Source organism: Physella acuta, unplaced genomic scaffold (assembly GCF_028476545.2).
Source record: "Physella acuta isolate Inbredline_101_S28 unplaced genomic scaffold, ASM2847654v3 ptg002600l, whole genome shotgun sequence".
Taxonomy (NCBI): Eukaryota; Metazoa; Mollusca; class Gastropoda; family Physidae; genus Physella; species Physella acuta.
Genome location: NW_026734056.1, coordinates 1 through 22,634, shown reverse-complemented (window position 1 = coordinate 22,634; position 22,634 = coordinate 1). Strand labels below are relative to the sequence as shown.

Genomic DNA, 22,634 nt, shown 5'->3' with positions numbered 1-22,634 from the left:
TAATGCCACTTCGTTCCAAATTCTAACCTAAATAGCAGAATCAATCAATAATGTCTTTATTGTGAATTTCCTTTTTCGAACCTAACGGTCCTTAGATTAGGTGAAGTAAAGTACACCATTGTCAGTGACCTCGCATGCATGGTTGCTTTTTTGATTATCAATTTCTCTATTTAAAAGTTCCCTATCGAACCTTACGGTCCTTAGGTCAGGTGAAGTAGAGTACACCATTTTCAGTCTTCTTCTTCTTCGTTCTTAATTTTAGTGTTGGGAGGGATCCCTTCCAACACAGTTAAGTATACGTGTCAACTGATTATGCGCCATTGAGGCCATTGACTCCGATTTTAGCCTGCAGCAGTTAATTTTTGGAGTTGTCTCTCCTAGAAGAGTGGCTGTCCCCAGTTAAAGAGCATCATCTGCCCGTAGGTTCGGTTTAGCGACCATGAGCTTTTACCGACTCGACCACGCCGACCCCAATCATTTTTAGTGATTACGTGTGTTTGGGTACTTTTTCCTGCAGCAATAAACTAGGAGAACCTGCTAACCAACGTATCAACCTGATACACCAAACTAAGATACAACTTCCCAGTCATTCAAGATTAAAAAAAAAACAACGATTAGATGTTATTGGATAATTTACATTGTACATAGTCACGTGTTTCTTGCGTTTACAAATCACGTGATTTTAAAATAGAATGTTGTTTCACAACATCTTTAAGTTTACTCAAGAACTCTTTCGTCTCCACTATCAAATGTTTATCAAAAATTATTGTACCATTTTTTAACCTTTTTTTTATACCGCACAAAAACATCAACAATTTCTGTTGACTGTTTACCTGAACATCTTGATGTTTTGGGGTTAAAAGGTCAAGGTCAACCCCCCAAAGATAAGGGTGTCCTAAGCTAAGGTAGATATTTCGTTCTAAGCAAATATTATTCATTGCTAGGTAAATACGCCCATCCACCCGCCGTTTTTTTTTACTATGTCGTATACAGAGTATAGAGAAAGTATTGTAATCGTGCACAAAAATTACATGAAATTTTGACAGTTTTAATCGTTGTATACCTCAGTATTTCAGCATATAACGAGCATAGGGGACCTATTTTAATCGGGCGAAAATTCTAAATCCAGATTTATCAAAATTTTGTAATTTACGCGTCATCGAGTCGGATAAACTAAGCTTTGCAATTCTGTCCGTGGCTGTGTATGTGTCTCTGCGAACACGATAACTTGAGTATATAGCTAGGTTGAGAAAATTTAATATATAAAAATATATTAAATAATGATAAACTCGTACAATAACTAACTGTGAACTTTTGCATCTTGATATAGTTTGATATTCTTTTCTTTTTTTTTTATTAGTAGACTGGTGTGTATTACTACATACGGAAATGCGAATGTAGTTATTGATCCATGTGTTGACTACTGTACTATGTGTATGTAGTTATTGGTGAAGATGTTGTCTACTGTCGTGTATGTAGTGATTGGTGTAGATGTTGTCTACTGTTGTGTATATAGTTATTGGTGTAGATGTTGTCTACTGTTGTGTATATAGTTATTGGTGAAGATGTTGTCTACTCTAGTGTATGTAGTTATTGGTGTAGATGTTGTCTACTGTAGTGTATGTAGTTATTGGTGTAGATGTTGTCTACTGTAGTGTATGTAGTTATTGGTGAAGATATAGACTACTGTAGTGTATGTAGTTATTGGTGTAGATGTTGTCTTCTGTAGCTTATGTAGTTAGTGGTGTAGATGTAGACTACTGTAGTGTATGTAGTTATTGGTGTAGATGTTGTCTACTGTAGTTAACGTAGTTATTGCTGTAGATTTAGACTACTGTATTGTGTTAAGTGTGTGTTGTTCATGTGAGAAGATAACACCAAGTCATAAACTAGAAACTGTAACTATAGAAGCTGTTTGTTGATTGGTTTGTTGAAGTAGGAGCAAGCCATTACCATTCCCCCCCCCCCCCAACTCTATCAATTACTCCCCCGGACATTTACCTCTTGTAATTAAAGTAATCCGCTTTTTAATGAGAAATAAATCCACCTGCACATGATACAGTTAACAAAAAAAACACGCATTTTCCGATCCTAACAACCTGTTTGTGTCTCAACTTTTATACAGGTACAAAGTTCTAATCCATGTTTTAAGGTAACTTCTAATCCGTGTTTTAGGGAAGCATAAAGAAACGAAACGAAACAAGTACTTACCTACATGTACAGAGAAGATTTGTTTGTGTCTCAACTTTTATACAGGTACATTGTTCTAATCCATGTTTTAAGGTAACTTCTATTCCGTGTTTTAGGGTAGCATAAAGAAACGAAACGAAACAAGTACTTACCTACATGTACAGAGAAGATTTGTTTGTGTCTCAACTTTTATACAGGTACATTGTTCTAATCCATGTTTCAAGGTTACTTCTAATCCGTGTTTTAGGATAGCAGAAAGAAACGAAACGAAACATGTACTTACCTACATGTACAGAGAAGATTTGTTCACAAAGAAGATGTTAGAACGGGATCGCATGTTGAAAGTTGATATACATGTTGATGTGCGCTGTTGATAAGGTATGTTTTTAGGGTTAGTTCCGGGATCAACCTAAATCATGATGGGCAATCCAGGGTTTTTCTGAAAAGGTTCGGGTGTAGGGGGAGGGGGATGTAGGTGGAGGAGGTGGAGGAGGTGTAGGGGAGGGGAAAGTAGGAGGAGTGGATGTAGGGGGAGGGGGTGTTACAGTTAACAAGGAGATATTGAGAAATTTTAAAAGTAGGTTGTAATTTCATGTTGTTGTTTTAAATCATTGCACAGCGGGACATTCGGGTAGCTGTTGCAACTCCCATGGAGAATCGGATGTATGATAGATGTATATAGACCTTGTTTTAAAAATATGGAACTTGTCCCTCAACACTTACGCTAGTGTTCATTTGTGGTGCTTTTTGTTCTGTTCAATGTATATAGGCCATGTTGCAAGCAAATGGAACTTGTTCTAAACTTGCGCTAGACTTGTAGTGTTTGTTCTGTTCAATGTATATAGGCCATGTTGCAAGCAAATGGAACTTGTTCTAAACTTGCGCTAGACTTGTAGTGTTTGTTCTGTTCAATGTATATAGGTTATGTTGCAAGTATATGGAACTTATCCTCAACTAGCGGTAAACTAGGAGAATTCGTAGAGCATCTGTAGTATTTAGTAATAGGTCAAGTATATGGAACTTATCCTCAACTAGTGTTAGACTTGTAGTATTGTTCTATTAAATGTAGATAGGTCATGTTTCAAGTATATGGAACTTGTCTTCAGTATGTAATAGACAGTCTGTCATTTCTGTAATAGACTGTCCGGCACATTTTTAATAGACCGTCCAGCACATCTGTAATAGCATGTCCGCATATCTGTTATAGACTGTCCGGCATATCTGTAATAGACTGTCCGGCATATCTGTAATAGACTGTCCGGCATATCTGTAATAGACTGTCCGGCATATCTGTAATAGACTGTCCGGCATATCTGTAATAGACTGTCCGGCATATATGTAATAGACTGTCCGGCATATCTGTAATAGACTGTCCGGCATATCTGTAATAGACTGTCTGGCGTATCTGTAATAGACTGTCCGGCATATCTGTAATAGACTATCCGGCATATCTGTAATAGACTGTCCGGCAAATCTGTAATAGACTGTCCGGCATATCTGTAATAGACTGTCCGGCAAATCTGTAACAGACAGCTTTAGATCTGTGACAGACAGACAGCACCAGGAGACAGTAAATCACGAACAAAAAAAAAACCAACAGCCCAAACATGCGTTCACTGACGTTAGCGACCTGCTAATTAGTTCTGTCACCAAAAAACTAACTAAACAAATGGCTAATGAGTTAATTAACACTCTAGGCCTTAGGTCGGAAACGGCATTCTTCCATCGCGGGGGTTTTGTCTTTAACTCTTTAAGTTGTAGACATCCCCTCCCCCCCCCCCCAGGGGAGGTCGGTTTTAACGTTGTAGACAGCTCCCCCCCCCTCCCAGGGGTGTTTTCAAAGTTGTAGACACCCCAGCACACACACACACAAACACACTTCAGAGCAACCAGGTGTTATAATGCACATGTAAGCAGGCTCCAATGTGGTTGTCCAACTGTTGTAACCAACCCAACCTCAGGGTTGGCTAATCATTGTAAATAGACCATATCATGGTTTCTCTTGTACTTGTAGATGAAAGTAACAGCCCCCCCCCCCCCCCCTCAACACCCACACACTTACATCTGGTGGTGGTCTGATTGTGTCCAAGAGGCTAGGAACAATTTTTTTAAAGGGACTCGTAACGGCCAGATTAAAATTCTCATTGTGCATTTTTTTCCTTATCAATACCTGATGATCATCCTTAGCTTGATGAAAAATCACGCGAAATTATTTTTTTTTTACATTAAAGCAATAAGCCTAGTACAGCACATAGTACACAACGCTCCTGGGGGCCCACAAGGATTTTTTTCCGGTAGACCGTCGGCCCAGTCCATCACTGTTCACATCAGTTAAATTTTTTAATGTTTGTTTTTTAAGAGAAAACTAAGTTACTAAAGATGTTGATGAATGTTAAGAGATGTTGTTACTGAAATACTAGCATAAAAAGACATCATATTTCCTAGAAACGGCGATATTTAAAATATGTTTCTTTCAGACTTTTTTCCTCGTGAGGGTGGACGACTAAAATTGTCGAGGGGAGGGGGGAGGGGGGGGGGTGAACACGGGTAAAAGTTTATATTTCCTATAGAAATTTTATTTCGTTCTGGGGGAGGGGGCTGTTGGCGTGCTTACCATTACCTCCCTCCCCCCCCCCCCCCCCCACCCTCCCCCCAAGAGATGCTTAAAATAAACATTTTTTGAAATGATTAACGTTGAAACTGTCATCAAATCGAGCACTATATCAGTGGATAACTCTGAACAAATGTGGATTCCCTAAACCTTCCCGAGTCCACTCAGCTCTAAACCGTGTTCAGCTCTTGTTGGGCAGGGAGCTTTGCGTTGTGCTGACCACACACTACTAAACTCTGCTACATCTGCTTTAAGGACCAACAGTTCTGATGAATGTTCGTAGTTTACATTAAAGTTTTTTAACACCAACCTAACCATAGAGACAAAAACAGCCTATAATTGAATGATGTCAAAGGGATAAAATATTTTTTTAAAAAGGCTTAAGTTAAGCGTATTTTAGATGAATACAATTAACTTATTTTCAAGTAAAAAAAAACTGCAAATGTTTATTTGTGTTAGGATTAAGGTAATTCATCGTCCCATCAGCTGTATGCTAATTATATGTATCTCCGTTGAAATGTGTATAGCTTAAACCGGCTTTTGTCTTTAAACATAGCTTAAAACCTGGCACAGGTCCAGTTAAACAAGGTCCTGACAGGTACCTGTCGCAGGAAAACCTGTCGCAGGACTTGACGGCCGATCTGTCAGAAGTGTTGTTTTTTTATATATCTTTATTTCATTTATAAATAACAATGTTATATATTGAGAAAAAAAAAGGTGAAAATTAAACAAAAAATCCACAACATACGCATCCATCACTATGCTCAAAAACACACCCACGCAGATAACACTCTATCACACACATACTCTTCCACACACTCACAAACACACACACCCTACACAGGATCCCTCTACTATGAGAAAACGTGTGGATGTTGTATGAGTTATTCTTCATGGACGGCCGTCTTCAAAGTATTTCTTCTCTCGGTCTTCAATGTCTTTTTCATTATTCACATCGTGCAATGCGGTATTCACATCATCCGATGTGTGATTCCCACCATCTGTGTCATTCCCCTCACGTGATATGTGATTCTCTTCATCCGGCGCATGTTTCACCGAGTCTATCACCAGCGTCATCTCCGTGACGTCACGAGTCCCGGGGGTCGCCTCCCCCTCCAGGCACCCCGTGGCCCTGGCGTAGAAGAAGGCGATGAACATGAAGAGGAGGCACCCCGCCCCGGGCACGACGATGTAGCCGTGCAGCTTCAGCTGGAACAGCCGGTGGTCGTACAGCAGACAGCGACCCCTGACCCCGCAGCTGGAGTCCCATTGGACGCAGATCCCGTCGATGACGTAGCCGAAGACAAGCGGACCAAGCAGCCAGCCTGACGGGAAAGAAAACAAACAAGATATAAATCTACAGACACAACATTGCAAAGGTAATACGTGTTAGTTTTGTGACTTTTAATGTCCTTGATTTATTCGTCATTTTTTACCAGAGTTTCTTTAAGGCATCTCTTCCTAAGAAGTCTACCACCCCCCCCCCCCAAAAGGAATGGAATTTATATTGAAAACATATACTTTTACCATTGTCCGCCCCCCCCCCCCAGAAAATGTTCCCGCCCACCCACTCCCCCCCCACCCCGAAAATATCAAGTACCCCTTCCCCCCCCCCCCCCCCCGAGAAAAAAGTCTGGAAGAAACACTGCTTTTTACTTTTCGCTGATGTACACATAGTGATTGTTTGTGATATGATGTTTTAGAGTAATACAAAGATAAGTTGGATCATTAATAAATTGTATAAGTAGAAAGGGCTAAGGATGTTGTTTATATAAAAAATGTAATAATGTGCTAAAACGGGTAGCGTTGGTTAAGAATTGATTACATAAAACTGGTTACCCTACGATTTACATTAATAATTTGTTAACGCCTGCAATATATAAAACGGTTTGATGAATAGGATCTCACAACTAACTTGTTTATACGCGGATTCAACTAAACACATTAGACTTATGTAGGACTTAGCAAATTGTTTGCGTGAATTTGTAGAAATAAGATTTAATTAACATTTGAGTATACTAAATGTTAGGGTGGTTATGAAAAAGTTAGTTAATGTTATATACTGGAACCTTAAACATGTAGTTCAGTGGGTGTTAATGACCGCACATTTAGGTTGCTTAAGCCCACACCCACAAAACTGGGTCACTCTACCCCCACACATCTAGGTCACTGTACGTCACTGTACCACAACATATCTAGATCACTGTACCCCTAGCATCTAGGTCGCTGTAGCACACACATCTAGGTCACTGTACCCCAATACCGTGTACAATGTGTTGTACTAAAAATAAAAACAAAATGGTCGCTGCCGTAGAGCCTGGAACCCCATAGGGTATCATGAATCCCAGGTTGAGACCCACTCTTCTCAAGCTTACAAGTTCTGCGAGCCTATATGACATGAAAATTTGACTCACCTAAAAGTGATACCAGGAAGGATTCGAACCCGATAGCCAGAGACTTGTCCTTGTTGTTAACACACCTGTGACGTATTGTAATATTTAATATCGTATTTCAGCTTAAAACGACAAAATGTTTCAAAACCTTAAAAACAATTAACATTTAAATTGAAGGGTAAATTTAAGAATAAAAACTTTGCCTTAAGATTATTCTTAGCATTAGAATAACGGATTCCCCTGTGAGAAGGATAATATTAGATTAATGGGTGAGGATTATCTAAATGTATTTAGCTCAAACTAACGAGTGAGAATGACTTCGTGACAAGGACAAACTTAAAATTAAATGTTAAGATCTACCTTTAGATTACTGTTAGTTTCAGAGTAAACTGCAAAAGGATTACCTCAATTGAAGGATTAACTTTAAATAACTGGTAAGGATTAACTCAATTGAAGGATTAACTTAGACTGGCGGCTAAGGATTAACTCAATAGAAGGAATAACTTACAATAGCTGTTTACGATTATCTTAATAGAACGTATAACTTCTACGGGTAAGGATTACGTCAATAGAAGGATCAGCTTAAAATTACGGGTTAAGATTACCTCATATAAGTATTAACTTAGAATAGTGAGTTAAGATTACCTCAGTAGAAGGAGTTAAGATTACCTCATATAAGGATTCTTAGAATAGTGGATAAAGATTACCTCAATAGAAGGATTAACTTGGGGATGATGGACAAGGTACCAAAGAGCAGCCGGATGCCAAAAAACACGGCGTACGGGTACAGGTGGGCACAGCTATAGTCGCATGTTCCACTGGAGGCCGTGCCACCTGCTATACAGGTACAGTTCAGGTACACCTGCAGACAAACCAGGTCCATTAACACACATACACACATACACACATACACACATACACACACACATACACACATACACCTGCAGGCAAACCAGGTCCATTAACACACATACACACATACACACATACACACATACATACACACATACATACACACATAAGCTGGAGGCCGTGCCACCTGCTATACAGGTACAGTTCAGGTACACCTGCAGGTAAACCAGGTCCATTAACACACATTCACATATATACACATACACGCGTACACACGTACATACGTACACACGTACACACGTACACACATACACACATACACACATACACACATACACACATACACACATACAATCATAAACACATACACTCATACACACATACACACATACACCTTCAGGCAAACCAGGTCTATTAACACACATATCATACAGGGGTTTCAATGAGTGGCCGATTACATAAGTATCGATTACCATTTTTATAAGTTTCGATTATCCTGTTTGAATAATTCTCGATTACCTTGTTTTTTTAAGTATTGAATGGCCTGTGTTATAAGTATAGATTATCTTGTTTTATAAGTAACTGATTAAAACTTGACGGTCCATGTGGCAGGTGAAGTAGAGTTCATCGATTTGAGTGTCCTCGGTATATAAAATGTGTGGTCGGCACTATCCAATCTTTATTTTCTATAACGTGTCTCGGGTACCCATCAGAGCTCAAGGACGTTATACTGACATGAATCTGGGATTCGAACTCGAAAATTTCGGGTTAGCAGTCACATCTTCTATCCGACTACGCCATTCGTAATAAATTAAGATGCGTTTTTTTTTAATTTATTTTTTACGTTTTCTCTCATCAAAAAAAATCATTTTTCTTACATTAATTTTCTTTTAGCTTTATAATTACAATTCGAATGTTTAATTATTTCATATTTGTATTTGTTTTTAATTGATCGTTTGAAGAAAGATTTAAAAATGTATTATTAAAAATTATCAATAAAAGGGATGTAAAATACCAGGGGTGGTGAGGTTGGGGGGGGGGTGGTAGATATATTACAAGAGGTGGCGTTTTTATCGCTGGCTCCTGGATGATCTCCATCTTGAACCTACCCCTTTTTCTCTCTCCACGCACCCGGCTGTACAAGGGGAGTAATACGTTCTACCATCTGATCCGCATATTGGGAAGTAACTGTTGTCTTCACAGTTGCATCCCCTGCTGCATGTATTGTTTTCCCTAAAATAAGATAATTTTACTAAATACTAATATATATATATATATATATATATATATATATATATATATATATATATATAGAGAGAGAGAGAGAGAGAGAGAGAGAGAGAAAGAGAGAGAGAGAAAGAGCAGCCGATCAAACACTATTTTCTATGAAAGACTCAATGAAATTATCAATGACAGAGTCAATGATAACTACCGCTCTCCTGTATTTTTCTCTCGAGAAACTCAATGATAAAGCGTTAGTAGTTATAAAGAGAGAGAGAGTTTATCAAAACGGAAATAATTCAACTCGTTTAATAAATAAAGCGTTAAACGTAATTATTAATTCTTAATTTCTCAGCGATTGATACAATTGTTTAGGGACAGTTAAACTATTTTTTAAAAATATAGATCCTCGATCTTCATTTATGATTTATTAATTAAAATAAGATTTTTAAAAAATAATTAAAACAGGTCTTTGTACTATATTATTAAAAAAAACAACTAATGAATATAATAAATAATTTTGACTATTTCTCATTCTAAACCTATCGAATATCTTTTTTTTTAAATGCAAGGTAATCTTTTATAGAACCTACATGATTAACTTTTCTTCTAATAATAAAAAAAAAAACTCTAAATAAAAACTATTATTCCTACAAATATTAGAGTAGTCTCCCTTGACAGTTTCTATTCGAATGTATTTTGTGTTAATTTTCGTTATGAAATACAGTTGACTTTTTAAATTAATTATATAAGAAAGCAATCTATCTCTGTGTATATTTATTTAAAAAAAATATTATTACAATAATTAGAATGGGTGTTTCTGGTTAAATAGCAATTATTCTCATTCTAAATCTTTGGCTATCGAGTTTCATGGGTTTTTAAATTTAAGATTATGAACACATTGGCTTGACGAAAATGATTATATACACTTAAATACATACTAAAATTTACTTTTGTTAATAAACCTACACTATTTTATGCACACATACAAAAAAAGAATATTTTAGCGGCAGTTACAACGTCAAAAAAAAAGGAAACTCCTTTATACTGAATATTTCTACGTAACAACAAAAATGTAAAAATACATAGTCCTAGAGCACACTAACACATACATATATATATATATATATATATATATATATATATATATATATATATATATATATATATATATACGAAGATATATGTGTGTGTAAGTAGGATGTGAGGTGGGTAGACAGGCGGGGTGGAAGGAAAGCAGTTTGGCAGGAATAACGGTAGGTAGGAAAGTAGGTAGGCAGGCAGCAGCGCAGGCAGGTTAGTAGATAGGTAGGTACATACTACATAAGCAGGGAGTTAGGTATGTAGGTAGGTGGGTGTAGGTAGGAAGGCGCCTCACTCGGTATAGGGAGCGATTATAGTAGCCCATCATATTCATAGCGTTTCGCAATTATTAAAACGAACAAAGGTACCATAGTACTCACGGGAAAACACGGGGAGCTAAATGGAACCCTGCCAGGGCGCCACCAAATCGAATTTTTTTTTCGCAGAAACCACCACAGGGGTATTAGCATTAACTTCTCAGATTTGAATGACAAACGAATGAAATCTTTGGTAATGCTTATACAAACAAACCCACATATTCGTTTTTGGGGCGCGGGTTTGTCCACACTGCCGCCTAGACGCACCAAGGCTCATTGTATGAAAGCCTTGAGTGTACGTTAATCAACCTCTGTAATAGTGAGGTAGAACACACATTGCGACCGCCCATGTGTTAGAGACGCGTCCCTTGGCGCTCCAGGGAGCCACTGGTTATACTCCCGCAGGGGCGCCCCTAATTCGGTTTAATTATAAAATGTCGTGTGCCACCGTGTCCCTATTGTAGGGTGCTCTTTAAAGAGGCACTCTCTGTAGAGCCCGGGGCGCTTGCTGTCGCCAACTGCCAGGGCGCCGGCGGGCGCTCATTATTCTACTTAGTGAACATTTATAGTAGCCCATCTAAACCGTAGTGTCGCCCGAGGTGGGTATTGGCCGCTCTGGGCCACTCAACTGCCAGGGAGCTGGCGGATGAACCTGGTGTAGTTTTATCACTGAATCTCAGAGGCGTAGCACCATTCCTGGCGCCTGGGGACAAATTTTCAATTTGGCGCCCCCCCCTCCCGCCGGAGACAAACTTTCAATTTGGCGTCCCCCCCCCCCCGTATTTTTTAAATATTTATAATGCAAAACTGTAGCTAAAATGAGCTTTTAAATTTTTCTCACCCATTTTGGCGCCCCTAGGGTTGGCGCCCGGGGACATATGTACACCCCGCCCCCCTCGCTACGCCTCTGCTGAATCTAGTATTACCTATGACCGCAATTGATGAGATAGCCCCTCTGGATTCCCCTCTGGATTCTGAGCTCATAATCGTATAATGAGAAAAATCGAATCCTCCCAGGGTGCCACACTTAAGAATTTTTTTCTTTCTCGAAACCCTTTTCACCAACTCCCCAAAATTTTATGACTCTCGTACGAACAGTGTCAAATTGCATCTGGCTTTTATTTTTATGGAGAAAAATTGCATTGCTTCCTGTCAGAGACCCCAGATCGAATGGGGCGCCAAAAGCTGTAGACAATTTTTTTTAAAATCCTCATTCTTCAGTAAAATTTAAGAAAACAGATTTATCCATGACTGATATCCTCAATTATTTTATATAGGGGAGTGTATGTAGGGATGGGCGCCTTTTTGCCAGCGTTTGAATAGGGTTGGCACAACAGTGATAGTTCGCCCCGGGCGCCGGAATAGGTTGCTACACCTCTGCTTCCTGCTAGGGCGCCGCCCTGGCGAAATCTTTCCGGCGGGGTGGGCGTGCGGGCACTGTTAAAAGTATATATTTTTTTCTATATAAATTCCGTTTCGTTCGGGGGTGGGGGGGGTCGATAGACTTTCTTCGGGGGGTGGGGGGGCTCTGCCTCCCTCACCCCCCCCCCCCCCCCCCCCCCTCCGAATAGATTCCTGGAAAAAACTCTGTTCACAAAGTTTTATGGCGATCCGATGAAAAAGATGTAGAAATTCATATAGGACAAACAGATAAACAATTTTTCATTTCTATAAATATAAATAGATATATAGGGCCTACTTTAACTAGTGTCCGCATACCCGCACCCGGAAACTTAGTCACAATTTTCTTTGTTACATTTGAACCCTTTAGGTTAATCAATATTAACAAAATTGAACAAGATGCAACAAATACAGTTATCCAAGAAATTGAACAAGTAAAATTCACGTTATCTTTTTATTGTTTTTAGATATAGAGTAGTAACAGACTACCTACAGGTCCTAACTCGCGACGAGGTACACATTTGTATTAAAACACACATCTAAGACTCAGTGTTTCTTCCAGACTTTTTTCTCCGGGGGGGCGGTAGACTTTCTTTGGGGGGGGGGGCGGTAGACTTTCTTCGGGGGGGGGGGGGGGCGGACATTGTTAAAAGTATATATTTTCTATATAAATTATATAAATTTCATTTCGTTCGGGGGGGGGGGGGGGCGGTAAAAAATTTTCGGGGGAGCCCCCCCCCCCCCCCCCCCCCGAAGAGATGCCTGGAAGAAACTCTGTCTAAGACATTTTCCATTTAGGTGGGTTTTGCAGTACAGTGGTTTCTTAAGTCGTGGACAAATGATTGCGCTTATCTCTATTGAGTAGCTATGTATTCTGTCCTATATTAGACACATTTGTAAATATCTGTCACAATATGGGCATAGAGATTATATAACGATAGCTTATCTTTGCGGACGACGCTAAACTTTGGCATCGACACCACCGCCTACAAGTTCAAATTCGGTCCTTCAGAAATGTTTGAAGTCTCTAGATTAAAACTACTTTTCTCTTTTATGTGCCTACTGACCACATCACAGTCATGCATTTGTTCTGAAAGTCTAAAAACAGAGGCACAAATATATCGTCTAGACTTGTGAGGTCTACAGATTAGGTATTTTGGCAGTTATCTAAGCCCTTGCCTGTTCTGACTCAAAGCCATATTCTTTCTCTATCGACGCCTTGCGTAACATGGGATTGGGTTTTTATTTTTAAGGCGGCATAAAGCTTTATGTTGTTCCTTTTTGAGTACACTAGATTAAAAACTAACGTTTTCAGATGCCTAAAGATGTTTAACCACTAATTAATCAGAATAATGGGTCAAGATTTCAATTCTTGGTTTTGGGACACGTTAGTTGCCGGGGTTGAGCTAATGTCGATAGCATAAGGACTGTACCTTGATGCGGGCGTTTTATTTGTTGCCCATCGTAATAATTGAATGGTTGATGGGGTTTCTTCAAGGGTTTGATTTGCCGTAATGTTAATGATATCATGCATGTGAGGCTTTTCTAAGAAGAAAATGCGTTAAAACACTTTTTAGTTATGCTTTTTTAAAATAGGCCTATATTTTACGACAACATAATCGTAATGAACAATAAAATGAATTTTAACAACTTTAGAATACACCTGTTTCGGCTAACATGAATGTTATTCTTCAAACTAGTAATGTTAAACGTGTCTTTTTCGCATTTTCGACTTATAAGCAATACAGTAAATTCCGATAACTTCCATATGCGTACAAGCAATGGCGTAGGCGAGGAGGGGTTTAATAGTGATTTAATAATGATACTTTATTAACCCTCTACTGGACATCATGTTTGGTACCTTGCCCCCGGCAACTGGGTGGATTTGGATAACACCCAAGTTTTACTTCATAGTAAATGACTTCAGTTTTAATTATTGGAGTTGGTAGCAACATTGACACAGTTGAAGGTATTCAGAACAAGGTGGCCAGGAGAAATCACATTAATTAGTATAAAATTTACCATTACTAACAATAGGCCTTACTTAATTGTTTAATGTTGCTGGATATTAAGCCTGATAGGTATTTATGTTTATTAATTTGTACAGAAACAAAAAAAGGATTCCCAAACAAAGTTTTATTTTTCAGAAATAAAGAAAATGATACAAATCAATAAAGAACAGTTTTCAAAAGAATTTGTATAAAAGTAATTATTATAAAATAGGAATATAGCATTGCATAGATAAAAATAAAATACTTGACACAAACAATATGAGGAATATTTTTTATCAGAGAGGAGAAAAATATATGATGTAGTTTGAAAATAATAATGTACAGAATGTAGCTTTTGCAGATTAAAATGAAAATTCTCATGCCTATATAATTTATTGAGTAAATGAAGCAAGGCCCAAAACACTAGGCTAAATACTATGCATGGGACAGGCCAAGTGAAGTATTGTTAACGGCACATGTTGTCATTTTTTGTGTTCTCGGCACATGTTGCCATTTTGTGTGTTCTGGGAACATGTTGCCATTTTGTGTGTTCTGGGCACATAATGACATTTTGTGTGTTCTTGAAACATGTTGCCATTTTGTGAGTTCATGGAACATGTTGACATTGTTTGGCTGTGTTCTGGGAACATGTTGCCATTATTTGGCTGTGTTCTGGGAACATGTTGCCATTTTGTGTGTTCTGGGAACATGTTGCCATTTTGTGTGTTCTGGGAACATGTTGAAATTATGTGGTTGTGTTCTGGGAACATGTTGACATTATGTGGCTGTGTTCTGGGAACATGTTGACATTATGTGGCTGTGTTCTGGGAACATGTTGACATTATGTGGCTGTGTTCTGGGAACATGTTTGTTTCATTTTTAAATATTATAATAAAACATTTTTAGAAATTCTATATTAGGAATTGTGTATATATATAAATTTATATATTTAATAAGACAATTGGATGAATTATAATAAACAGCAAAAATGATTCAAATAAGTTTAGAAGTATTTGGCTTGATGTCCCAACAGTGAACTGTATTCCGAGCTTGTTTCCCTAGTGATAACCCATCTTTTTTGTGACACCCTTCCAATCAAGTAACCAGCTTTTTCTTGGCCTGTATCATATTGCTGGTTATAGACTTGCTTGATTTGTGTATCACAATATGATTTTGAATGTTCTTCTGTAAATGAAATAAAGACAAAATATTTTGAAATATTCTTTTGTGGAACTAGCAAGAGAAATACATTACAAATTTATATTAATATCTCTACTATTTCTTTACTATAACTAATTACTTTGAAAAGATAAAGCACTGAACATGATGAAGAACAAGAAACAAACATTATCAGCAAATATTATAGATTTAAAATTGTGTTCATTCATATTGAAGATTAATGAAGTAGACTATCAATATTTACCCTCTTGATAGCTGATACTTTGATTTGATGTCTTTACTTTAAGCTTACACATCAGTCTCTGTGTGGTAAAATATGAAATAATATGCTTCAATAAAACTGTTTCAGTATATTAATTATATTAGATAAGTACATAGTTTTGAGCTCTATAACAATATGTGTTTCAATTATCATTCAAATATAATACCCTCTATGTTGTACAACTCACTGATTTATTAGAATTTAAGAAAAGACAATAATTAATAAAATATTTTGGATTAAAATCCATTATATTTATTTTAACATATAATGCTATCTCTTGCTATATTTAATAATTACTTTAAAAAATGGGTTATGCCTATAGTACAGTTACCTGAGGATGAAACTAGGCAGTGTATAGTCCACGGAGACTGATTAATATCCCTTGTAATTGAACATCAATTGTAGTTATGAAATCTGGATGGCCAAACACACACTCATAGTCCTGAAAAGCAATTTACACATGGATTAGCAAGAATATCTCACAAATTATTAAATTAAAGCTAACCCCTATTTAGTGCAATCCATCAAAGTAGTAGCATTTTTGTTAAGTTGTATACAAAATACAAAGTAATGTTTGTTCTGTGATTTACATACTTTTATAAAATAGCATTATATATATATATATATATATATATATATATATATATATATATATATATATATATATATATATATATATATATTCATTGTAAATTTTAGTTATGTCTTGCTATTAAATTTATTTACTCGACTGATCTAAACTCACTTTATTTAAACATAATATAGTGGATAAGTATAGTGATTTTATTATTCAGCAATAAATAGCAGGCCTAAAAATTTTTAAATAGTAACGTTTGCGAATGAACACATTAAATTCTATGTATTTCCATTTCTATGTCTTTCCCAACTTGATGCATATTACTAACCAAGCATTAAACTATAGTCCTAAACCTGACTCTAATTATCATTTATCAGACAACCTGAACCTTTGCGATACCATGTTATAATATATTATTTTAAAAAAGAGCTTACCACTAATTACTAAAATCAATTGTTTTTAGTATTAACTTAGCCGCATACTATTTGCTCCTATTGTCATCACCAGAAATCCAGTATGTTGGCAAAGATTAGTCTCTAAGTTCCCTGCAACCTCCTTCCTCTTGAGTGCGGAAAACACTGAAATTATTAATCATTATTTCATTATGCCTAATAGTTTAAAGGTAGTATTAAAGTAGTACTAAATAGTATGAGTCTTAGTTACTATAGGTCTAATGATAATTATTATTGTGTATGCTTACATGCTTTAAGTTTTATGCACAATATTGGTATATAATATATAGTCTATAGTATATAGCCTAAGCTATAGAGTATATAGGCCTATAAGCCTAAATATAACAGCAGCTTGAATAATGCTCATTAGCATGCATTCACTATAAACTATAAAGATAAACAAATATTTCAATTTAATTTAATTATAACTAATAATAGTAAATAGGCTTTTTTCTTGTGGTAACAAATTTAAAGTATAGGGCAGTACAGTTATAGTATAGGCCTACTAGATTCTATATTTAAGTATGTGGGCTTTTCATTCCAATGCACCACAATAGATACCACACATGATCAAGCTGGACCTCTGATCTAAAGATTTAATAATTGGGCCTAACAAACAGTGAAACTACAATAAAAATCATGTAAATTACTAATTTAACCTTCTTACCTCCGCTTCTCTAGATCTAGAACTAGATGGGTTTTCTTTTTATGCAGCCGTATGATTAGATTCTAGAATCTAGACTATATTCTAATAAACATGAAACAACTACTAACCAGAACACTAGATCTAAATTTCTATATTCTAAGAAATATGTATTAAACCTATAGGCCTAATATTTATTTTAAATTCCTATGCGATGTGTCGTGAACTGTAGGTTTCATGTTAGGCCTAATATTTATTTTAAATTCCTATGCGATGTGTCGTGAACTGTAGGTTTCATGTTATTTTTGTAATGGCGGAAATCAGTTTAAAATTTCGTTTCCTTCCTTTTGTTATTCTATTTATAGATTCAAAAGTCGGAGCAATTATCATTGAGTTAGTCGGCTGATCCACACAGGAAGTGACCGTATATCTATTAGTTACTCAGTGATCCGATCATTGACAGATACAGAGATAGCCATTCGCATGGGGTGGAAAGAGAGAGAGAGAGAGAGAGAGAGAGAGAGAGAGAGAGAGAGAGAGAGAAAGAGGCAACGGAGATTATGTAAAGATATTTACACCAATTAATATTATATATATATATATATATATATATATATATATGTATATATATATATATATATATATATATATATATATATATATATATATATATATATATATATGTATATATATATATATATATATATATATGTATATATATATATATATATATACCATTAAACAGAGTTTCTTCCAGGCATCTCTTCGGGAGGGGGGGGGGACTGAGCCCCCAGATGAAAGTGTACCGCTCCCCCCCCCCCCTCACCCCCCCCCCCCCCCCTCACGAAATGGAATTTCTATATAAAACATACTTTTAACAGTGTCCGCCCCCCCCCCCTACCCGAAAATGTTGTCCGCCCCCCCCCCACACTCCCCGAAAATATCAAGTGCCCCCCCCCCCCCCCGTCTCCCCCCGGAGAAAAAAGTCTGGAAGATACACTGCCACTAAATGCCAAGAATCTACCTTATCTACTTATAAGCACGCCAGTATATAAAGTATGGATTCATGCCCTATATTGAACTAATTTTATCATATTGTGAAACAATCATAGTACTCATTAGAAACTAAGCTAGTAATCAAATGATTGTAGTTGGATGGATACCCTCTATATCTGTAGGTAACTTGTACTAAAACACATTGTCTTAAATAAACGTAACTTTCTATAATTAGACTCAATGTTCTATAATTAGACTCAATGTTCTATAATTAGACTCAATGTTCTATAAATAGACTCAATGTTCTATTATTAGACTCAATGTTCTATAAATAGACTCAATGTTCTATAATTAGACTCACCCGGGCCAGTTGTAGACTTTGGGCTGCTCACACTGAAAGAAAAACCCCGTGACGGTCGCCATCAGGGAGATACAGATGACGAGGATGGCGAACTTGAGGGCGACCATTGGCGACATCTTGAAACGTCGGGTCAGGAAACCACCGACAAAAGATCCCACACAAGAGGAGCAGAGTACCTCACCGGCTGGGGAAAGGTTACAGTATATGTTAAGTTTTGTCTTTGTATTATGGTAAGGGGTTTGTTAGTGTTAGGGTTTGGGTTTTGTTTTATGTTTATGTAGGTTATTTAATAATTCAACAATATGTAGAATATGCGTTAAAATACAACTGTTTTTTTAATCTCAAGATAAAGAAAAATTAATGAATGTGGATGAAACTTTCGTCAGAGAGAAATCTATAAACAGTTCGAATTTTCTCTTTGATTACTCATACAACACCGCAATGCAGTTTTCTTATACTAATGGCAAAATAAAAGCTTAAAATAATTAGACAAAAGATTAGTTCGTTAAAAAGCTAATTATTTTACATAGAATTTACTACAGTATTCGTATGATAAGTATCTGTTTAAGGGTAGGCTAAAATATAGCGGCCGTTTTGTTTGGAGCCCTATTGTATGGGGTAAGGTAACTTAACAATGTCCTTTTGTTGGTATTCGTTATGTTTACACACGGCACAAGGAGGTAAGTTTAAGTCACCTTGTATGTAATTAACTTTAAAAGTTATTCTCACCTAGTATGTGATTAGCCTTGTAAGCAGTTAACTTACCTAGTATGTAATTAGCCGGGTAAGGAGGTAAGTTAATCTCACCTAGTATGTAATTAGCCTTGTAAGCATTTAACTTACCTAGTATGTAATTAGCCGGGTAAGGAGGTAAGTTATTCTCACCTAGTATGTGATTAGCCTTGTAAGCAGTTAACTTACCTAGTATGTAATTAGCCGGGTAAGGAGGTAAGTTAATCTCACCTAGTATGTAATTAGCCTTGTAAGCATTTAACTTACCTAGTATGTAATTAGCCGGGTAAGGAGGTAAGTTAATCTCACCTAGTATGTAATTAGCCTTGTAAGCATTTAACTTACCTAGTATGTAATTAGCCGGGTAAGGAGGTAAGTTAATCTCACCTAGTATGTAATTAGCCTTGTAAGCATTTAACTTACCTAGTATGTAATTAGCCGGGTAAGGAGGTAAGTTAATCTCACCTAGTATGTAATTAGCCTTGTAAGCAGTTAACTTACCTAGTATGTAATTAGCCGGGTAAGGAGGTAAGTTAATCTCACCTAGTATGTAATTAGCCTTGTAAGCAGTTAACTCACCTAGTATATAATTAGCATTGTAAGCAGGTAAACTAATCTCACCTAGTATGTCATTAGCCATGTAAGCAGGTAAGTTAATCTCAACTTGTATGTAATTAGCCTTGTAAGCAGGTAAATTGATCTCACCTAGTATGTAATTAGCCTTGTAAGCAGGTAAGTTAAACATGGCCTCCAGGTACTTGGGCGTGTAAGCGCTGGTGCCGCTGACGCTAAAGATGACCAAGATGGAGGAGATGGTGAGGCACATGTACACTGGGTTGATCAACAGTCGCAGAATGCTGGACAAGAAGTCTTGGAATGGAAAAGATTTGCGTAATAATTTTAAAACCACGGTGGTTCTGTTAATAAAAAACAAAACAAAAAAAAAGCAAAAAAAAAACACGGTGGTTGTTTTAATCCATCGGGAATTTCCGTGACTTTGTGATTACGCGGTAGAGCGCACGACTGCTGACCCGAAATGCTGGAGTTTGATTCCCTGAATAAAATTCGTGTTACGTCCCACATGGGGCGGCGTGGCCTAGCTGTAGAGTGCTAGACTGCAGAGTTTCTTCCAGGCATCTCTGGGGGCAGAATGTTAACCGCCCCCCCCCCCGAACGAAATGGAATTTATATAGAAAACATATACTTTTACCAGTGTCCGCTCCACTCTCCCGGAAAAATGTTGACTCCCCCCCCCCCCCCCACCGAAAATATCACGAGTTCGAATTCAGGTAAGAATAAGTAGAACGTCCCTGAGTCAAGCTAGCTCTGATGGGTACTAAACTTACGTTAGGGAAACAAAAGCAGTTGGATAAAGTGCTGAACACATTATCCCCTTGTATGCCGACATCATTGAAACAGATGAACTCTACTTCATCTGCCTTATGTCAATTGGACACAAACAGAAAAAGATGATGATGATGATGTCACAGAGTCGACCCAGATGTAATGGGGTACGTAATTTGAGTTGTGGCATGAATGTCTTATGTGGGAAGCTGTCCATCTAGGCAAGTCCCCTAACAGTTTCAACTAATACAGGCTACTAAATTTCACAAATAGATATGTGACGACGTGGTCGGTGGGAGAATGTGACATCTACCCCCGATAATTTTAGTTTTGAAACCAATGTCCCCATTTTAAGAACAGGTTTTTTATTCTTTATTTTTCCATCGCATCCCCCACCCCCACCCCCAACAACAGAATTTCTTCCAGGCATCTCTTCGCGGGGGGGGGGGGAATGGGATTTATATAGAAAACGTATATACTTTTAACAGTCCGCCCACCCGCTCCCGGAAATTATAGTCCGTCACCCACCCTCCCGAACACTTCAAGTACCCCCCCCCCCCCCCGAAAAAAAAGTCTGGAAGAAACACTGCCTCCCCCCCCCCCCCCAACCCGTCTAAGATATCTATCTTGTCCCAGTGGGAAATCCCATCTCATGGGCCTGAGCGTCCTCCATCAACAACATCACTTTCTTTTTACAGATATCCTCCTTCTACCGTTATACACACATCAATTCCTCACTAAACTCTCCACCTTCTATCTCAAATTTTAATTAATTTTTCTTTACTCATTATATTTGTATTTTGAAGCAATGTTTGTGTCTATAATATGTGTTATGCTTTCTTCCAGCCCCCCCCCCCCCCCCCGTTACTTCTCTATCTAAATCCATCGTCAACAATATCAACAGCCCCTAACTTTAGACGGGTGTGTAAAGTGCTGACCTCACTATACATTTACATATGAAAGTCACAAAAACAAATGCACTGGTCATGGTCTGACCTACTGACCGCCATATCTGATTAGCAAACTTATCTCTATTAGATAATTTTCTTACGTTTGACGAATAAATACATAGTGACGCTCTGCATGTGATTCGTGTAGGTCGTTTAACTCTATCAAACCATATGTATGCTAGGTGATATCGGGAAAAAAGATCCGGGCACATGTCCTTAGGCCTTAGAGTTTCTTTCAGATAGTTGTCTCCGAGAAGAGGGGGGGGGGGTTGAAACAAGTGGATGATGGGGAGTGGGTGGGGCTTAGGTTTTCCGGAGAGAGGGGGCACTGGTTTTATATATATATATATATATATATATATATATATATATATATATATATATTACTATAATATTATATATATAATACATTTCTCTATTCGGACCGCGAAAGAAGTGGGAGGGGCTGTGGACGAGGTCCGAGAGAGAGATTAATGCTCCTCCTGAAAGATACTCTGCCAGCCCTCCCGGCAAACACCCACCTCACCCCACCCACTACCCCAATGTCTAAATATTTTAACAAGAAACTACGTTATTCAACTACGGCTAGACATATTTTATTCTTGCACTTACCTTTTGATGAAAGCTAATGTCTTAGCTATAGGCTTCCTTATGACTCTGACATTTATTTTACTCCCATATTCTCTGTCAACGACTTTGTATTCAGTAACTAGACTGCAATTTCAAACACAATGTATTAAAAACGATTATTTCTATAATAAATTTTCCAAAAAATATTTTTTATACCGTTGAAATATTTTATTTACATTATTGATGGGTTTGGTTTTTTTGTGGGGGGGAGGGGTTATTTTGTGGGGATTTTTTTTTTTTGAGGTTGTTTTTAAAGTATCAAAAAAATTACTTTTTGTCTTGGTTTTTTAATATTTGATTCTCTCCCTTCTGATGCTCTCCCTTGTCTTGCTGGCTGTGTCCCTTGCCACGTTGCCCTGGCAACCGCCGAGGGAAGCAGAAGAGCGGCATAGCCGCGGCCAGAGCCAGGGAGCCGAACACCACATAGCCGAGCCACCAGGCACCGATCC

At 37.5% G+C, this 22,634-nt stretch overlaps 1 protein-coding gene across 1 annotated transcript; it reads right to left on the bottom strand.

The window, feature by feature from the left end:
- Positions 1–5,692: 5,692 nt before the first annotated feature.
- LOC131933688 (solute carrier organic anion transporter family member 4C1-like) lies at positions 5,693–22,629 on the bottom strand (the record flags this gene model as incomplete). The annotated part of the gene is made up of 8 exons (XM_059290328.1): positions 5,693–6,126; positions 7,216–7,280; positions 7,902–8,056; positions 9,156–9,279; positions 18,530–18,713; positions 19,967–20,178; positions 22,168–22,269; positions 22,481–22,629. Coding segments are annotated over 8 exons (1,425 nt in total), but the record flags the coding sequence as incomplete, so codon positions are not given.
- Positions 22,630–22,634: the final 5 nt, after the last annotated feature.